Below are 18,678 nucleotides of genomic sequence, written 5' to 3' on the forward strand. Positions count from 1 at the left end.
AAAAATATCCAGGGAAAAGATTTCCTTGATTATTATATATATTATATATATTATATATTATTATTATAATTATTATAATTATTATATTAAACCCGAAAAGTTAGACAAATTACCTGATTCTCAAGGGTGAACACATAAACAAAAACTGTTCATATGGGGGATGTTGATTGAAGGACAACAGAAGAGTTTTCAGAATTTTGTGATCACAGTTCCTGAGTAACAGTTTCTTCATGGAAGGAACTGATTGATACTTGGACAAAAGGGAAGATAATTCATTACAACATGCCTCCTGAAATTTTCCAGATCCAGGTCAGACGGAGACCCAGGCTCATAACACCTTGCCTAGAATACATCGGTAGCTGTGTTACTCTGGTGACTAAATTATCTGCATGCATAGAATCAGGGACCGATTCTAACTAAGAAGCAGAGAGGATGGATAGCTGGATGAGCTATCACACAATAGCAATAAAAGAGAATTTTTACTGGAGTAAAGGGGAATATGCATATAAAGATCAGACTGAAAAGAGGGCTGCGAACAGGTTGCACGTGGAACAAATGAGCTGGCCTGTGATCACAGCAGGCTGTAGATACTTGCATTCTCCTACTCATCTTGCTTACAGAGAATGTCAAGGTCTCATATTTCAAAATACTTTATGCCAACAATACCAACTGGGTACAACCTTACAGTGTTTCTTCACAACAGCAGGGTTCAATTCACATGCTTTCAAGTTGTGTTTCAGGTATTTTTTTAAAGGTTTGTTGAAACCACCATGGCAAGCTGCCAGAAACCATGAACTGATATTCTCAGAACAGTTACATGAGCATACTTTGCACAGCCCTGTTTGAATGAACTCTCAAGATCAGCAGTTTAAGAATATTTAAGACTGATGGTGTCTGGCCATTTAATCTTGCAAATAACTCTACCATAGAGTACATGGGACACGTCAAGCTTTCTGCTGTGGTGGCTGTATGTCTAAGCTTTCCCAGTGCTTTTCTCTTGCGAAATACTTATCACCACCAAGTCAGAAGGCTCATCCAGGACAGTTTTATTGCCACAGGCTGGGGCAATAGAACATACCAGTTTCACTTCAATCCTAATGAAATGTCACAGGGGATTTGGCAAAATCAACAATGTACTTTATCAATTAAGGGTTCTGCAGGGGATTTGTAAAGACAGGTGGAGAAGAGTTCCAAAAAGGTGTGAATGATAATCTGGAAACAGCTGGTCCATAGCAAAGAAATTGCCAGGGTGAAAAAGGTAAATGCTGTCAAGCTGCAATGAACAAGGAGAATCATGAAGTACATCAACAAGGTCTATACACTTAAAATGTGTGTTCAGCCTTGTGCCAAACAGGCAAAAGTCTCCAGATGCAATTAAAACAGCAAGAAAACAACTGTAAAATGAACATAAGCAGGAGTCTCTTTTGATCTGGGACAAAAGTCAGTATACATTAGGAAAATATTAAAATGCATTATTAATAGATTCATGTTACAGATCTAAAAATAAACAAATGCATATCTCAGAAACTCAAAATCCATGTTTTAGTAAAACATGCAATAGTTTACTTAGTGCTATAATATTTTCTGGTGTCATTTCATCCTAGATCAAATTAGAATCAAAGAGTATCACTAATTAATGTTTATTTTTTCCCCTCAGATGTCATCTCTTTCTTCTACTTTACCTGAAGTGCACTACCACTACTTAGGAAAAGGAGCATTAAAACTTTCTGCAAGAACAGGGTAATAGGGAAGAGAACACATAAAGTTTATCAGAAAAACAGATACGATGTTCCTTTCATGTATTGGTTAGTTTAAAAAAAGAAGAAAAAAATACCTAAATTACTACTACAAAAAAAAGGAAAACAAATCAACCTCCCCATTTCCTTTCAGCATCTCTGTCATCAGAAATTTGGCAGTAGTGCACATCCAAAGCTTTTAACAAATGAAGCCACTCAGTTTTACATTGTTCCATCTGTTTTATTGTAAAATACTAGACATTTACGTATTTACTGTGTATGTATTTCTTTTAAAATGTGTCTTATGTAAATGGATATAAATATGATTTTTTAAAAATAAAATCTATGGTACATGGGGTCTCAGTGCACACATTTGACAATACAGTGTCAATAATACCGTTTGTATCTTTCCATTCCACCATTTTTACAGTTTTTGGATTGTAACAGTCAAATGAATATGTTTAGCAGAGTTAGAAGCTTCAAAATGTTCCTACTGAGAAAAATCTGTCAATATTTAAAGCTGAACACCTGCCTCTGATGATGTATAATAGTATGACATAACCTGGAACTGGAGCCAAAATGGACCTCTAAAGACAAAATGGAAATGTTAGATATCTATAGAAAAGCACCATGATGGCTCACCTCTTAAAAACAAATAAATAAACCCAGAAGAACTGTTTACAAAAAAAAACCCAAACAAACAAACACAAAACCCAACCCAAAACCAAGACATGATTTATAAAAAAAAACCCAAAAAACTTTCTTCTATGTTACCTGTGGACCAAGAAGAATCTTGCTTTACCAAGAGCCACCTTTTTGTTCCAGGATCTTCAGGCACCAGCCAGCATTGGAAAATGAAATCTAATATTTGCACAGAATCAGATTCTCGTTTCGATATGTACAACAAAGAAAAAGAAAGAAAAGAGAAGCCAAACCCCACCATTTCTTCATTATAACAGGGCATTAGACAGGCTCCTGTCTAACGTTATGCTTTTAGCCAAGATGGCCTTGCTGAGACTTCACAGAAGTCAGTTTTATCAGAGGAAATAACTGAAAGACAGAGTGATTAATATATAGTGTATAAAAGTTTAGAAGAGCAACTATTACCTGCTGTGGCTTTCTTTGGTGGTGTTATTGTTGTTTATTCTTTGTTTAAATGGGAAGTTTCAAAGTAAGACCTACTTAATAGTCATTTACCTATTTGCTATTTTTATGCTGCTTGATCTTAGCTCAAGACCTGTCTTTTAGTTATTTCTTTTAGCAGTTTGATCTGCAATGTTTGCACGTACATAAACATTTGTTTTGTCTATTTTCATTTGGCAAACTTCAGTCAATCAGATGGTGAAAGATTTTTCTCCCCCAATGTCAATAAAAAAAAGAATTCAGTGCTATTTGTGTTTATAAGTCTATTAAGCTTGGTACGTAGTAGCATTAAAATAGTTTGGATGCCAGATATTTCTCATAGCTAAGCATAAGCAGATTTTGCCACTAACAAGTATGAGGTATAGTGAATTTAATGGTGAGAATCTGCCACGAGAGGGAGCACTGAACTTGCTGATGGGTGCGATAAAATGGTTTGGGTTAGCACGCAACTGTATAAAGACATGGCTCTTATGTACAGCTCCTCGGGCTTAACTGACATCATTGCTGATGTTCCTTCTTCTCCTCCCTTAACCTCTTTTTGGATTATTTTAGTCCAGACTGTCACAAAGTAAAGCAATGCAAACACCATTTTCGTGGCTGCAGTATGATTTGAATACACTTCCCCTTGTAAACGTCAGCTCCCACTTTATAAAATTTCTTTTGCAGTCTGCATTGTCACAGCCCACACTCAAATTCAGGGGGCAGGGGGGAAATGAAGTGTGTTGGGGAAAAGAATTAGCTCTTTCAACCAAAGCTGCAGGTATCTTGCCCTAGGAGTACAGCACTCCCAAATTATTTATTTCACAGTGGAAGAAAACAGACCAGAAGAATTAAAAAAAATATATACTTTTAAGAGTATTATTGTGACTTCAGTTTTGACCTAAGGCTAACACATAAAATCTCCTAGCACATCCTTGTCTACCCCATACAAGATGAAGCTCTACTCTCAACAGCTAGAAATTGTGGCTATGCTAGATGTTGTCTAGCTGGCTCCAACCCTTTCAGTACACAGGCAATAATTACTACATCAACCTCTTCCAGACAAGTTTCAGTTAAGTCCTTGACCATTCAAATCTACCCACATGCTGCTTCCCTCTAAAAACAAAATTAAGAAATTCAGTGCTCTCCTATCACTTGTTAAATGGGCTTGTTTTTTGTTGGTAGTATAACCAGGTTGCTGAGCAGCACCAGGGCTGTGAACAAGAATGATTACTCCTCCTCCCTTGCTCCAGCTCAGCACAAAGCTAAAGCTGTAGAGGAAGCATTCTGCAATCACAGTTCCTCAGCAAAAGGTTTCTCTGTAAAACAAAAGCAATGCCCATGAAAACTATTTTTTCCATACTGTACTGCTGCAATAAAGTGCCTTTCTTTGGCTTGGTTTTCTGAATGCTGATGAATGAGACATTTGGCATTTCTGGAAACCTCCTCCACATTACCAGCATGGTAGCAGAGTGAGTATGTCTGACCACTCTGCCTCACTCTTTTATCCCAGTCTTGATTTTAAATGATTCCCATCAAAATAAACAACAACAAAAAAAAAGCAAACTTTTTTAAAATAAAATTTTTTTAAAAAGCTCAAGCTTCCTCAGAAAACAGAAGTTATTACAAATAAATACTTAGAATTCTAACTATTCAAGCCTTTCACAAACAGATCAGAAGAAGATAATTTTTCTTGTCAATAAAGGTAAGTGCCTAAATATCCATTACTAATGTTGCGTTGTATTGTTTTTTAAAAAAAAAAGTCTGATATTAATTCTCTCCTCCTTAAAAAAAGGAGCTCCCAACTAGAAAACTAGATACCTTTCCTTACAAACAGAAAAACTGGTGTAGGAACGTGAGATGTCATTGGGAAAACTATACAAGATCTAGGAAATTAATCCTTTTCTCCTACATACTACTGCAGTATCTTTACTAGAGGGTTTGTGCTCACTCATTAGTTCCCCCCGCCCTGCTTCTGCAATTACAAGATAATGGCTGTAGCCAGGATAACTACAGCAAACATACACAACATCTCAGCTTTCACTGTACAAAAAAGTAATGGCCATACACCTCATGAATGTGCTACAGTTCCCCTGTGACGAGACTCTTGTAGTTTCTCACTAACTAAAAAAAAACCACTGTGACAACCTCCAAGATCCCTCTCTCTTGCCCTATAGCCGTTCAGCATAGATTGCTAAATTGCAGCATTGTAAAACTGAAAAATACTCAGCAGTCTCTGCAAGGCACTCCATTATATGGCACGGGCCTCCTATTAAAGCCTTGGTACTTTAATAATCCATCCAGGAGAAAATGGTGTCTTCAACTAACTGCAACTTATATAAGAACTATTTGAAGCACATTATCAGGACCATTCTGAAGAGCAAAATTACTCCCACATATAAATCACTAACCTGCGTAATGGGCATATCTACCACAAGGCATCATTAGTCTTTACTCGGTCCTTAAATGCTTTTACTCCCTGTTCAGATCATGATTCAGATTCAGATTGTGAAATCAAACAGCTGAGCAGGGTGGCTACCTTATGCAATTATTTGGCAAAAAACAAGTACAGCACAGACTCAGACTAGGCTGCTCTATATGACTGTATGACCTGGTTCAACACAGCTGGTTCAGCTGCATGCAGTCCCTAGTGAAAAAACAGAGCCATTTTACTTGTGGACTGGTAGAGCTCATTGACTCTACAAAAAGGTCACAGACACAAGGCAACATGAGGGTATGGCTCCTATTAATTAGTACCTATCTGTGACCTTTTAGTTCCTGTATCAATCTGCTGGTTTATTTTATTTATAGGTAATTATTTCTGGACTCTTCTGAGGACACACAGCCATAGCAAAACATGTCTAGGCTTAAATTCTACTTTAGCATAGTACAGAACCTCTCTACCAACACTATCTGAATTTGCATATTGCTTACTGTTTCCTCTGAAAAACACTGCTGAGTTTGAGTAACTTCTCTACTTCTAAACTTTTCTGTGAACATGTACTCTAAAAAGGATTTTTACATTTATTGCTCAATTAAAAACCTGCAGCTTGAGAAGTAATGCATTCAGGTGTATCCTTCATCCCCTCGTTTGCTGAGAATCCTGTAAGTATTCTGAAGTGACCTATAAAGTCAAGAATGGTCTGACTAGTATCAGTATTTGCTAGATTTCTCAGGTATATATATCCCAGGGAGCCTGAAATGTCAAATTATGTCAGCAGAAACACATTGTGGTTATCCTCATCATAAGTGGTACAAACAACACCAAAATCATCAGAAAATGTAAAGAGTAAATGCCTGACTTTATTTAAAATACATGGGTTTTATTGAATATTACTATGGACAAATCAAGATTTTCACAGATGTGAAAACTAGAAGTTATCTATCATTCTACAAAAAAAGACACTTTGAGAAAGTTATTGAGTAAAAAAAATATAGGAAGCTAATTTATAGCAGAAAGACAGAAGAAAAAAATCAGTCGAATCAAGGAAACTAATTTTAAAATTAAAAAATTTATAAAAATTTAAAAAGACATAAAGGCTCATAATTTACAAGTGAGGACAATTAATGTCTGCAATAATCTTCATATCAGAATTCCTATTTATTACTATCCTCAGTTGATGACTCACCTTTTGTAAGCTGTTTTAGCCAAACTCAAGTTACTGGTCACATATAATAATGGATTGCAATGTAAGGTTACATGACATCATATGAGACAGATACTCCAGCGACTTTAAGGCTATAGAAATGTATGAATTTTATTTGCAATTCTTAGCAATCTTAATATCCAGCATATAATGACAACATGCAGAGACTTTAGTATGCTTCATTGTCTGTGACAATATGGTAAAGAACACAGTAACATTTCTGAAGTAAAAAAATTTAGTCTCAAATCATCACTAGTTTTTAAAATGTGCTATTTCCTAACAGAAAGTCTCTCTGTATACTTCAGTAACTGACATGTTTGTTATGAACGTATTATCCCATTTAATTTTTCTTTAGCACTTCTTCAATGTGTTTAAACACGCTAGCATCTTCAATGGTTGGTGTGATCTGAAAAGGAAGAATATACAGAAGCATGTGATAGTAGATTGCAATCCTTCAACAGTAAAACAGAATTTCATTCAGAGAATCTCCTAAATCTAGCCTTCAAAAGCAAACAAGAAAAAAGTATTTGGAAGGCTCTGGAACATGAAAATCTTTTGGGTAAGCTACAGTAGAAATAAAATATTATGTACTACCTAAAGTCATGGACCAGTTGCAGAATGGTTTAGATAATTGAAACCATGATGTTGTGTCTCTGGATGTGCATGTGTGCCTGATTCATTAACATCTCCAACCTACCTTATATGGCTTCCCACTGACAAGTGCAGAAAGAGCTGAACGTGGTATCTTGCCGGACCGTGTTTTTGGTAGCTGTTTCACAAACACTCCCTTCTGGAAAGCTGCTACTGGACCAATGTTACTTCGAACTCGCTCAACAATCTCTTTCAAAATCTTCTTCTCTTCTGTCTTTATCCCTAGCGAAGAAGTTCATATGCTTTACCTTTTCTGGGACTTTTGCAAGTCTTAGTAACATCAGTATCAGCAAGCTCTCACCTTCTCTCAGTACACACAGTGCAAATGGAACATGTCCTTTTAAAGGATCCTCCTGGCCCACAACAGCACAGTCTGCCACAGCATGATGGAAGAGAACACACTGAGGGACACAAAACAAAACTAAACTGAACTAGTAATAATGGAATATTTCAGTGAAAAAAATCTGTGGGCATGGACATAGAACACAGACTCATTTCTTACATTTCAACAGCAAAAAATGTACACCTCAGGATTCCAGTTACACATACTGCAGATGCACGTGTGTGTATACTTTTATACATACCTAATCTGTAGTTTTCAAACAAATGTAAGAAATTACGGCAGCACAAGATACAAATATAGAACAAAGCAAAGGTAATTTCCTTATAGCTTTGGTGGAGTATCACACCTTTGGTTTTGTTAGTGAGATCTTTGCTAGAACACATAGCATTAATCTAACATTACAAATAACATGGAGTTCAGTGCATGGATTAAAGACCAAAACCAAAGAGGCACTCCTACTACATAGCTATAAAGTCATATTAGTTCATTCTCTCTGACTCATATTATTTTCATTTGTTTCTGCACAAAGGCATAGTTTCAACCAAAGCCAAATACAAGCACAACCTCAGCTTAATGAGTGAGATACTTCAGCTCACTCTCTTGGAAACATTAGGTCTCGGCTCCTTAGACAGAAAAGGGAATTATACCAGAGTCCCCTCCTTGCTACTATAATTATACAAGTGATGGACAGTAGCACAATATCTCGAGAGGAAAAAAAAGTGAGAGGGTCTCTTTTCTTTCCAATTGTCCAGCTGAGGTTCTCAGTTCCTGGAAGAAAGTCACTAAGATGTCTTAGCACATACTGAAATGTGTGACACTAAGTCTGGGACAAAGTTGGACTAAAGACTAAATATGTGAATCATATTCCAAAGCAACTGGCTCTTTTCATGTAGATACCAGCGTCCCTTGGAGCATCTTGCTGTCAAGAGTGCTTTCAACATGTCCTCTGTACTCAACCACAAAGAACACCTGACGTGACACGACACAAAGGCCTCATAGAGGCCACATAATGTGACTGTGCATATTAATTCACCAGGGCATATGAGGACTAGGTGTTTGCTAATAACAGATCTTCACCCTGTGTTGTCAAAATCAAAGACAGTGTTGTGACCTGAAAGGAAGTCTGACTAAGAATTTTTAAGAATAAGGGCTTTTTTTTTTAAATTAAGTAGGAACACCACATTTGCATTGGTGTCCTGGTTTTGGCCAGGATAGAGTTAACTTTCCTTGGGCTGAGAGGGAGCACAGCTGAAGGGCTGGATCCCAATCGATCATCAGAGCATTCCACGTCATGTGATGTCAAAGCTCAGCATAGAGGTGGCATGTGCTCTCTCATGTGAGTTGTCAAGATTGCTGCTGGGGATGGGCTATGTACCGGTCGCTGTTCAGCGAGCCACTACTGCATTTTACCGGTTTTGGACTACTATCATTACTGTTGTTTTTGCTAGTAATTTTTTTTTTCATTTAACCTACATATTTCTTCTTATTTGTCCCTCCCCTCTTTCACCGGGGGGGGGGGGGGGGGGGCAGTAAACAACATGGTGATTTCTTACCTGGTGAGTTCAAACCAACAACAGTTGGCTACTACATGAGGAAAAAGACAAAAAAGGCACAGAGAAGACAGGAGAAAAAATCCCTGAAGGAATGGAAAGCTGAATCATTATTGTTCCAATAAACAAAAGCGAGGCTCTTGTGTGACCTGGTTGTGAAACCAATGGTGGAAGGAACAATTCAAAGCGTCTCCCATAACCCATCCTCAAAACAGATTTCACCACTCTTAAGATTTGTAGTCAAAACAGGAAGGAGAAACTGGCTGGCTGTGCCATGGTCACTACAACACACACCAAGTAGTTTTTAGCAAAATAAATCTGCATAAGGTGCTTCCTGCATTCTTGTTTGACAGAAGCTATTATTTCACAGACTATGATCCTAGAAATGTCCCATGCTACAAAAAAAAGCAAATGGTCAACAGTAAGCTTAATAGCAGAGGCATGCTCTATCAAAGTACAAAAGCATGACCATTTACACACAGCTTTTGCAACTGCATATTTTTCACAGGCATTAAACGGGATGTGCACAAGCCATATATAGAACAGCAAGTGCAATAGACTGAACTCAGTTCTGGCTGGGCTCATCCCAGAACTAGAAGGGCAGAGGAGCCTGCTGCAAAAATGTTGAAGCTAAATATATATATATATATGTTTGAATTCAGATGCAGCCTACTTTGTCCAGAAGTCATTGTATCCAATCTGACAAATCACATCACACAGGAATGAATCTTACACAACGCCAAATCTCCATGGTATTTCAATGCATGATGTACACTTATGTGCTTCAGCCACTTCTAGTCCAGAGCATCAACCATGCATTCTGTTTCCTGCTATAAATACCCATTCTTTCCTGCTCTGACTTGATTGCCATATATACCAAACAAGCAAAACAAAAAAATAGGAAAGAAAAAGAAGAAAAGCCAATGAATTATGGAAAGTACACTAGTAAGGTCTACAACCAGAGTAACTGCTATTTCCTACAGAAATACAGGGAAAAGGTCTGCAGTAATCTGACATTACCATCAATACCATAATTACCTATCAAGCATCAACAGGACCCCTACAGTGGAGATTTAAGTGTTGCCAGCTTGTTTAGTAGTAGCTTGTTTGTGTCATTCCAGTCTGTCACTTGTTCATAAAAGTCTTATGTTAAGCTGGAATATTGCAGTCACTGTAAAATTTTTCTTCAATCTAGCCATAATTCTATCAACATGCCTTTGACTTTGGGACAGCTAATTTCCAATGACTGAAATTGTAAATACTAATTTAAAATTATCAAACTTTGTAAAACAGTTGAAAAGAAGAACAGAATCAGCACTAGACATTTTTTAATTGTCTAAAAGTAAGAAAAATCTCAGCAGACAAATCAATGCGAAATTCCTTGATTTCAAGTCTGTTACCTCAGATAGGCAAGATCTTATTTGGACTTTTTCAGAAAGAGTCAAGACGAGCAGGGACACCACAGATGAACAGACAAGAGATGGATGGATCAACACAGGCTGAGGTTACCATAACGGCTAACATTCACTGATTGGCATGGTAAACAGTAACACCTACTGCATTGCAGTAAAGATACTTGCTCCGATGATACTAACAGATGCCTTAGACAACGAAACTAATTGTTTGGAACATAATAAAGCTGAAATTCTTAGTCAAAGCACTAAAGAAAATTTTGTTAAACTTGTAATACAGCTATAATGTAAATGCAGATAATATACTTGCACAACAAGGTGACTTACAATTAGATGGCAATTCTGTGAACCTCTAATTCCGTATTTACTGATCTTACTGAAAAGCTAACTGTAGTCTTAATCCTTTCCCATTTAACTAATAATTTGCTGTGCATGCATTAACAACACTTGATATTTAGCTTTGTTCAAACGGTGACTAGAAAAGCTTCTAGAACTTCATAGTGATGAAACATTTTTTGTTTCTATGGGAAAGACCTAACTAGCAGGGAAAAAAACAGAGACACTGAGCTCAGGACAATGAATACAAAGGTAATACAGCTAAGGAAGTGATTCAATTTTTCATTTGTTATACTAGCTTCAGATTCAGCCTGAAGGGAAGAAACAATGCCCAGCTCAGCCCCAGAGCGGTAGAGCAGTAAGGGGTGGGGATGAGATTCCCTGCTGTGCTTTAGTAGAGCAACACTAAAAACTGACTTCAAAGGAAAAAAGGTTTAGGCAGACAAAGCCACCTTTATGTCTCCATAGACCTGAGTCAAGGCAGCAGCTAGTTCAGCTCCCAGGCTGACCAATCCACGAAGGATTGCCTATGTTTATCTGAATCTGTTCAATATTGTGTGATCAGAATTTTGTCTATTATCTTTTAAGTTTTCTATCCTTTTAAAAAAAATAGTCACTAGACTAACAGACATTTTAAAGCAAAAACTGACTAACCGAACAGTTAAATTCAGAGTTCTTGAAGGTGTATTTTTCCCTTGCACATGCCCAGCACACCTTTTCCCATACTCCCTGAATAGGCAATTGATAAGTCATCAGTGAAATTTGTAACTGGCAATCAATCACAATGGTTCCAGAGGGGTGAGTGAACAGTGATATGAAATTCAGATACTATTACGAACTGCACTATTTTCAACTTTTTGCATTGCATGGGTATTACGTTAATGACTTCCAATTTAACAGCAGGGGTTTTTTACAGAAGTTTTCATTGTTCATTTAGCACTGCTCACACAATAAGAGACAAAACAGCTCTCAAAACACTGTAAGGAAACTCTTCAAGAAAAAGCACTGAATATGAGTCTATGTGAAAAGAATTCAGCCAACACCAAGCACTTTAAAAAATGCACCTAAAAATTGTATTTTAGGAATAAAAGTTTCTACTCCTAAGTAACTACAGTAGCTAGTAAAACTACTTGGCACACTGACCCTACATTACCTTAATGTATTCACAATTAAATATGTTATCAGACTTTACAGGAATGCTTCACATACTACCATATTGCCCCTTAACTCCACCTTCAAATGTGAAAACATGCCTGTCTTATCAATCCCATGTTGTTGTTGACTAAATTTATTACGGTCTCAGAAAGCACCTTAATAGGAAGGACCTGAAACAATTAATGTTTTTGTTAAAAGTATGGAAATGCAATCACATAAGGCAGAAAAAAATTGAGAGATTTTATGAGACTTTCAGTCTCAGCTTTCTTTATTCATCTTTCACTCTTCTATTTTACTGTGAGGCAATGCTAACCTCTTCAATTGCACCTGCTGAAATTCTGTGTCCAGCAACATTGATCACATCATCAGCTCGAGAGAGGACGTATAAATAGCCATCTTCATCCATATAACCTGCATCCATAGTATCATAATATCCCTAAAGAGAACACACCAAAAATAAACTCAGAAATTCATTCATTTTCCATGAAACCAACAAACAAAACTGTTTCAAATTAAATATATTTTTGGTGCCTCAAAGGTTTAATTCTGTAATATTTTTCACCATTCTTATGTCAAAATATACCATGCAGCTCCCTTTCCAGAAAGGTTTTGTAGTCTTTGTTAAGACAGAAGACAAAACATAAACCTGTTTTTTTTCCAACTCTGCTTACTTTGATCCCCTGACAGCTTGGAGAAGGATGTTGCCTGAATCTACAAAAGGAGAATGGAATTGTTACAATATAAAGACAGTTGCCAAATTGCTCCTAAAGATATTCCTCATGATTCAAGTGCACACACACATAAAAATTTTCCTGGTCAATTCATTCATTTACTTTTATTGAGTCAAAACTTCCATTTTGGACATTCACATAGGACCAGTCTATTTCTATAAGGAAAGGAGAAAGGCAGTCCCTGGAGAGTTCACCTGACAAGGAAACATAACTAATGTAGTAACAAGCCTCCAACGTACTTAGGTGCTCAGTGGACAAGTGTATATTTTGGACTGATACAAAGTTAGAATGACTACATGTCAACAGCAATAGTACATTTGAATCTATGCTAGTCTAAGGTTGTGAGGCTTATATCTTTTATTAGATCAAATGACATAATACAACTTTTAGGTTCAGAAGCTTGAGGTTTACTTCTTTTGTTTTAAATCTTAAAAGAAAACAGTGTGCCCAAAAGCTTGAAGTATGGATGAAGAAAGTTTTACCTTGAAATGTTTTTAATTATATAACACATATATTCAAAGGTCTCTCATTAAAATAAGATACAAGAATTTTGTATATCATCCAGTTTAAATCTACTACCATTCAGTTCTGCAGGATTACCAAATGTTTATATAATTCATTTTGCAATTCTTACTGGAAATTTTTGGAAATATAACTTCTGGAATGTTTCCTGATTTTCCCAAAGACCCGAGAATGCTCCAGGAGGCAAAGGCAACCTTAAATTAAAAGAGTAGAGGGAAGTAGTAAGAAACACAAATATAACAAGTACAACTCATGCTCTTCATTCATACTTTATATTCAGATGGATAATCATTGGCTATACAATCAGAAAACAGTTCAGCTTAATAATATGCAGATAACAGATCAAAAAGACCATACATTTGTTGTGATCACATGCATAGAGCTCTGAACTGTATCCAGACCATACCTTTTAAAGCATCTCTGGCATTCAGTAAATTATTATTTGGTTTAGTAAACATTATGTACAATACTATAAATATGTTATCAGCATTCAACATTCCCAGGGCAACATTCCCAGGGATTAAGTATCTGCCAGAACTGTGTGCATATATGCTATGATAGAGACAACTTCATTATTATAGGTATCTCTTTGTCTAACACACAAACACACTCACACATGCATAGACATATGAATTGAATTATCAGACATACAGATCTTCAGTTTTTGTAAAAAGATATAATTCAACTTCAGCAATGACAACATGAATAAAAATGCTTTTATTTTTTATTAAAACTGTGCATAGTATTATTGGAATTATTGGAGCTTTTTGAAAGTATATTGAGAAAAGTCACTTTTAGAACTTTCTAAAATAACTGGACTTTTTTTTTTAAGAAGTGAAGCTGCAAAGTTCTGCATTTTTTTATTAGTTGAGTTTTCAACGCATACTATACATCCATTCTTCAGTCAAGGACACGGGCATGACAAAATATGGGACACTTCACATACATATCTGCTGGAAGAAGAGAAGCTACAGATGTCTCAGCTAACAAGTTGTTGTTTCTCCCTCCAAAGCTCTGATAGGGTTAAACATAGCTTACTTGAACTGTCTAAGAGATACATATTTGGGCATATCAACACAAGTTTTATGAACCTTAACCCTAGTAACAAAGAGAGAATGATCATGCAAACAAGCACATTTATACAGATAAAATCCTAAATGTCTCATACAGTTTTTACTATCATATGCCTGCATTCCTAATGAGCAGATATTTAGTCACGGGTATTATATTTTCTCTCTGATAGGGTCCCTGTGACACCAGAAAGCAACATCTCTAGCACTGCAACACCCCTCTGTAGTGTAGCAGCACCGGTATCAGTAGAGGTCTCCTACGATGTTCAGGTCACAAGAATAATTGCTACCAGCTCAGTGACATGTACATTTCTAACATCAAATTTACAAAAATAAAAGTATTAGACACTTTTTTTTTTTCCTAAATATGGTATAAATAGTATAAGCTACATTGAAAAAGGCCATATCATCTACAAATGATTCAAATCCATGATTTTTACAATCCCAGGTTTTTTCAGCTTAATTCAACTTGATTAGCATAATATACTACTATAAATATTAGTACTTTCTCTGACTGTTCTGGGTCAAGACATCCTATAAATCATACTCCCTGAAAGTATGGTTAAGGTAAGGCCAGAAATGCCAAGACACTTTCCAGGTAGCCATCCAGGCTTCAGGAGGGCAGTTTGGCTTCTGCCCACTTGGAGGGAATTCCCTGGCCTATTTAAAGCCTTTCAAGCTTAGCATCCTTGTGATAGGCAAGCAGGGCCTATAGAGTATTTGCCTTGAAAAAAAGGAATTAGAAAGACAATATATTGATACTGGTGTAAGTATGAGTTTAAAAGAAAAATCTCTTGTTTAGATTCAAGAAAAGCCACTAGAGAATGGTAGTTACTATGGTTGTTGCCTAGTTGCTAATAGCATAGCAATTCATAACAGCCTCAGTCATTGCAAATTTTGCACTTTAAATTTATTTAACAGTCTGAAACATCCTTGTGATGGGAGAGAAAGGACAATTTGTATTGACAAAGTCTGTAATAATTTCTCCACAGCTCTATACAGTACTTTGCAGTTACTCGTTAAATAGAAAAAACAATTTTATTGCTGAAATCAGAAAAGCATTTTCCTTTTTGTAACTGTAATAGTTTAGAAATCTAACCACAGAAGTATGTAGCATATCACCAAAAATATAATCCCTGCTCCCACCATTTGGTTTGGGATTTTTTTTTTGGGGCGGTGTGGGTGTTTGTTTTTCTTGTGGTTGCTTTTTTTAAAGGTAAAAATCACATTGACAAGTATGCAACATGGTGCATATTTTGTGAGTCTATGGAAACCAGACTACTAAACTACTGGCTACCACAGGTATCTCTATAGCACAAATCATAGCACAATACAGACACAGTCTGAAAATATGCTTCCATGGCTTTCTGTAAAAAACTACTTGCAGTTAGGACCTTATTCCATCTACTAAGCAAAAACTGAATGCCATCTTCCATGTGTCCATCTTTCAGGCAAAGTAATTCCAGATCAATGGGCACATACAATTCTTTGTTCTTAGCATCATGACTGACTAGAATTTCTAGGTGCTGTGCAAGCACAAATAATTAATAAAATTAATAAAGGTAGAATTCAGCTTGCCAGAACATAATTATGTGTATTGGAATTTTGCCAGGACATGAGAATTTAAAAGTTCTGTATTTACAAACTATTGCCTCTTTGTCCAAACACTGAATTAATACTCATAGCCTTTTGGGGTTAATTTTATTAAGAGGATATATTGACCAAAAAATGTCAGGTATACATAAGTAAGCATGACTGCCCCACAGATGGTTCTGCTTTCCTTTCACAAGCAACAGGACCACAGAAGACCAAGACAGAAGGTCTTGGTTGAAGTTCCTTCATCATCATTTCTACAATTTACAAAGAAGCTGCTCTGTTTGATTTCCCTTTGGGACATATTTAATGTATTTCTCTAGCTATCCATTAAGTCATCTCTCTCTCATCCTGCATGCCAAACCACAAACAAGCCAGAGTTGATCCTTTGCATCTGCTATCAGTTTAAAGATAAGCCCTCCCTTACACTATTCTTACTTTGAGTTTTCATATGGTCATTAAATCCGGTAGCATCTTCTTCATTGCTTCTTCCTTCTGCACAGGACAGTCACAAGCTTGCCAGCTTTTTCTAAAATATGACTATGTTGCCAGCTATAGTGGATCAGGCTAACTAGTCAACTCATCCCATTTAACTAGCAAAGCATCGGCAGTTTCAAACCCAAGTGGAGGTTCAAGAGAAAAACCTACACTGAGTTGAATCAAAACATGTGAACTTGAGAAAAGTTTACCTTTGCATTTCAAACCTCAAAAAAGATGTATTTTTTCACCAGATGTAATTTTTTCACCAGTACAGCAACAGCAGTACAAATGACGGTATTCTCCATTTACTCCAGTGACATTAAGATGACAATTGTAGAACTACAGGAATACAGACTCAGGCCCATTTCTCATTTCAAGGTTGAATACATTTAGAACAGCATCATGAAAACTAGGTAAACTGTGTAAATTAATGATGTAAATTACATGGGTTCATTTTACAAAGATCCACTCTGGTTACATTTTACAAAGATAAGCAGGTAATTTAATTCTAAATTGGAGAAACTAAAACAGATTAGGTGAGCTTGGCAGCATCACAAAAAAAACTCTGAAGCTCTTTCACAGTAACTGTTTTCTGCTAGAGAATTTTAAACGGTAATCATTATCTGGTTTTTAAGCATTGTTTCACAGTTAATTTATTTTTCATACAATGGTGGCTGACCTTATACAGAACAGCCCACCTTTAACTTAGCCCAAGAAAATCTGACTTGATGTGTCACATCCTTTCAGGATGCCACTCATCAAAATGGTGTAGGATTACTTGGTGATGAAACAAAGCAATTATAAACACAGCACTCAAAATATAATTTACACAGAAAAGCAGATTTCTGAAAGTCTGAATGAAGTTCAGAAACTATTAGTGATGCTACCTTGCAGAGTTTCAGAAAAGATATCCTTTTATTTTATGGTAGACAATGGTACTCACAGGCTGTTCATTACAGTCAAAGCAAGTACCGGCCATTGTTAAATGAGTTTGGGTTCATGAATGGAGCTAAATCAGCTGACTGGCAGCTATGTTATTTCTCTGCATTTATGCAGTGCTGTGCATAAACATCACTCTTAAAAAAAAATCTGATTGAAGGTTCAAAAGCCATCTGCAATCTAGAAGCTTTTTCAGACACTAGGAACAACAGCACAGGAAAAAAGGTGGAAACAAGAGTACTGTAGAGTAGAGCAGAAGATATTGAACATTCATCAATCTTCAGGAAACGCTACTTGAGTTAGCTGAATGGGCTCACAAAAGTAGTTGGTGTCAGTGTGGATTTTGAAAAAAAATGTTTTAGTGGGGAAAAGAGAAAGTCATCAAAAACAAGTGAAAGTGCTTGGAAAAAGTTAAAAGTAAAGCAAGTCCAAATGCTACTCACATATACTCAGCTAGAGATCTGTTAGAAAACCCATCTCTGGCCAAATTCCTCTCACATTGAAAGCCTTATTCATTGTTTCACTTGTAAAGGGGAAAGACAAAACTGATAAACATGTGGAAGGCTGGCTGGGCAAGAAATCTTTTGCACAGATTCTTCACGATCATCTAATCTGATCTCCCATATAACACAGGCTAAAGGATGCCATATACTAAATCCTCCTCAATTCCATAACTTTTGGTTAGAATAGATATCCAGCTTTGACCTAAAGGTGTCAAAACCATCATATCCTCAAGAATTTCTTCCAATGGTTTAATACTTTCAGTGTTAAAACTGTGTTTTATCTCTCATCTGAATATATCTAGCTTCAGCTTCCAATCTCTATATGCCAAACAGCCATCTCTCAATGACATCTTTGTCCTGTGGGTATTTCCTGGCCTTGATAACATTATCTGATTATTTATAACATTATTTAACTGATCTTGGATGAACTACATACTGCAAGTTAAACTGTAACTTCCTTAAGCCAAGATTTCCAGAAGTCAAGTCACTGTCATTCATATCTTCTCTAAAATCTAGTAATTTCCTCAATAGTCTTTTGAAATATGGACATTAGAACTGAACATAATGGTTTTACTAACATCATATCCACAGAGAGTATTATTAGCACCTTTTCAGTTTTTTGAATAGCAAGAAATCATATTGCCTGCTTGGTTACACTAGCAGCTATCTTTCATTCAAAAATCTTGTGTATTCTGAGGTTTATCCACTTTAACATAAAAAGCTCCTTTGAAAGTCACTGCTTTCTAGGGTACAGTCCTTCATGTCAAAATCTAGCAAATTTTCATTGTTCCTAGCTGTATGGCCTTTACTTACATGAACTTATTGCAAGTGGTCCATGCAGGATAAGTTTGCTTTACACGATTTTACAAGCAATGTTTTTCTCCCTCC

General features: G+C 36.4%; 2 protein-coding genes across 8 annotated transcripts in view; one reads left to right on the top strand and one right to left on the bottom strand.

The window, feature by feature from the left end:
* PPFIA2 (PTPRF interacting protein alpha 2) overlaps positions 1–3,455 on the top strand; it is a 365,675-nt gene extending 362,220 nt beyond the window's left edge. For all 7 annotated transcript variants that reach the window (XM_074902784.1, XM_074902788.1, XM_074902785.1 and 4 more), the window contains one exon: positions 1,658–3,455. The gene's annotated coding sequence lies outside the window, so the exon portion shown is untranslated. The remainder of the gene's footprint in view (positions 1–1,657) is intronic.
* A 2,692-nt stretch (positions 3,456–6,147) lies between these two features.
* Positions 6,148–18,678, bottom strand: part of ACSS3 (acyl-CoA synthetase short chain family member 3) — a 99,023-nt gene continuing 86,492 nt past the window's right edge. The window contains exons 12-16 of the mRNA XM_074901487.1: positions 13,318–13,399; positions 12,266–12,388; positions 7,458–7,557; positions 7,203–7,378; positions 6,148–6,911 (exon numbers count right to left, since the gene is read on the bottom strand). Of these exons, the coding sequence (XP_074757588.1) occupies positions 6,846–6,911; positions 7,203–7,378; positions 7,458–7,557; positions 12,266–12,388; positions 13,318–13,399 (547 nt within the window). The 3' untranslated portion in view covers positions 6,148–6,845. The remainder of the gene's footprint in view (positions 6,912–7,202; positions 7,379–7,457; positions 7,558–12,265; positions 12,389–13,317; positions 13,400–18,678) is intronic.

This window comes from Athene noctua, chromosome 3 (assembly GCF_965140245.1).
Source record: "Athene noctua chromosome 3, bAthNoc1.hap1.1, whole genome shotgun sequence".
Classification (NCBI taxonomy): domain Eukaryota; kingdom Metazoa; phylum Chordata; class Aves; order Strigiformes; family Strigidae; genus Athene; species Athene noctua.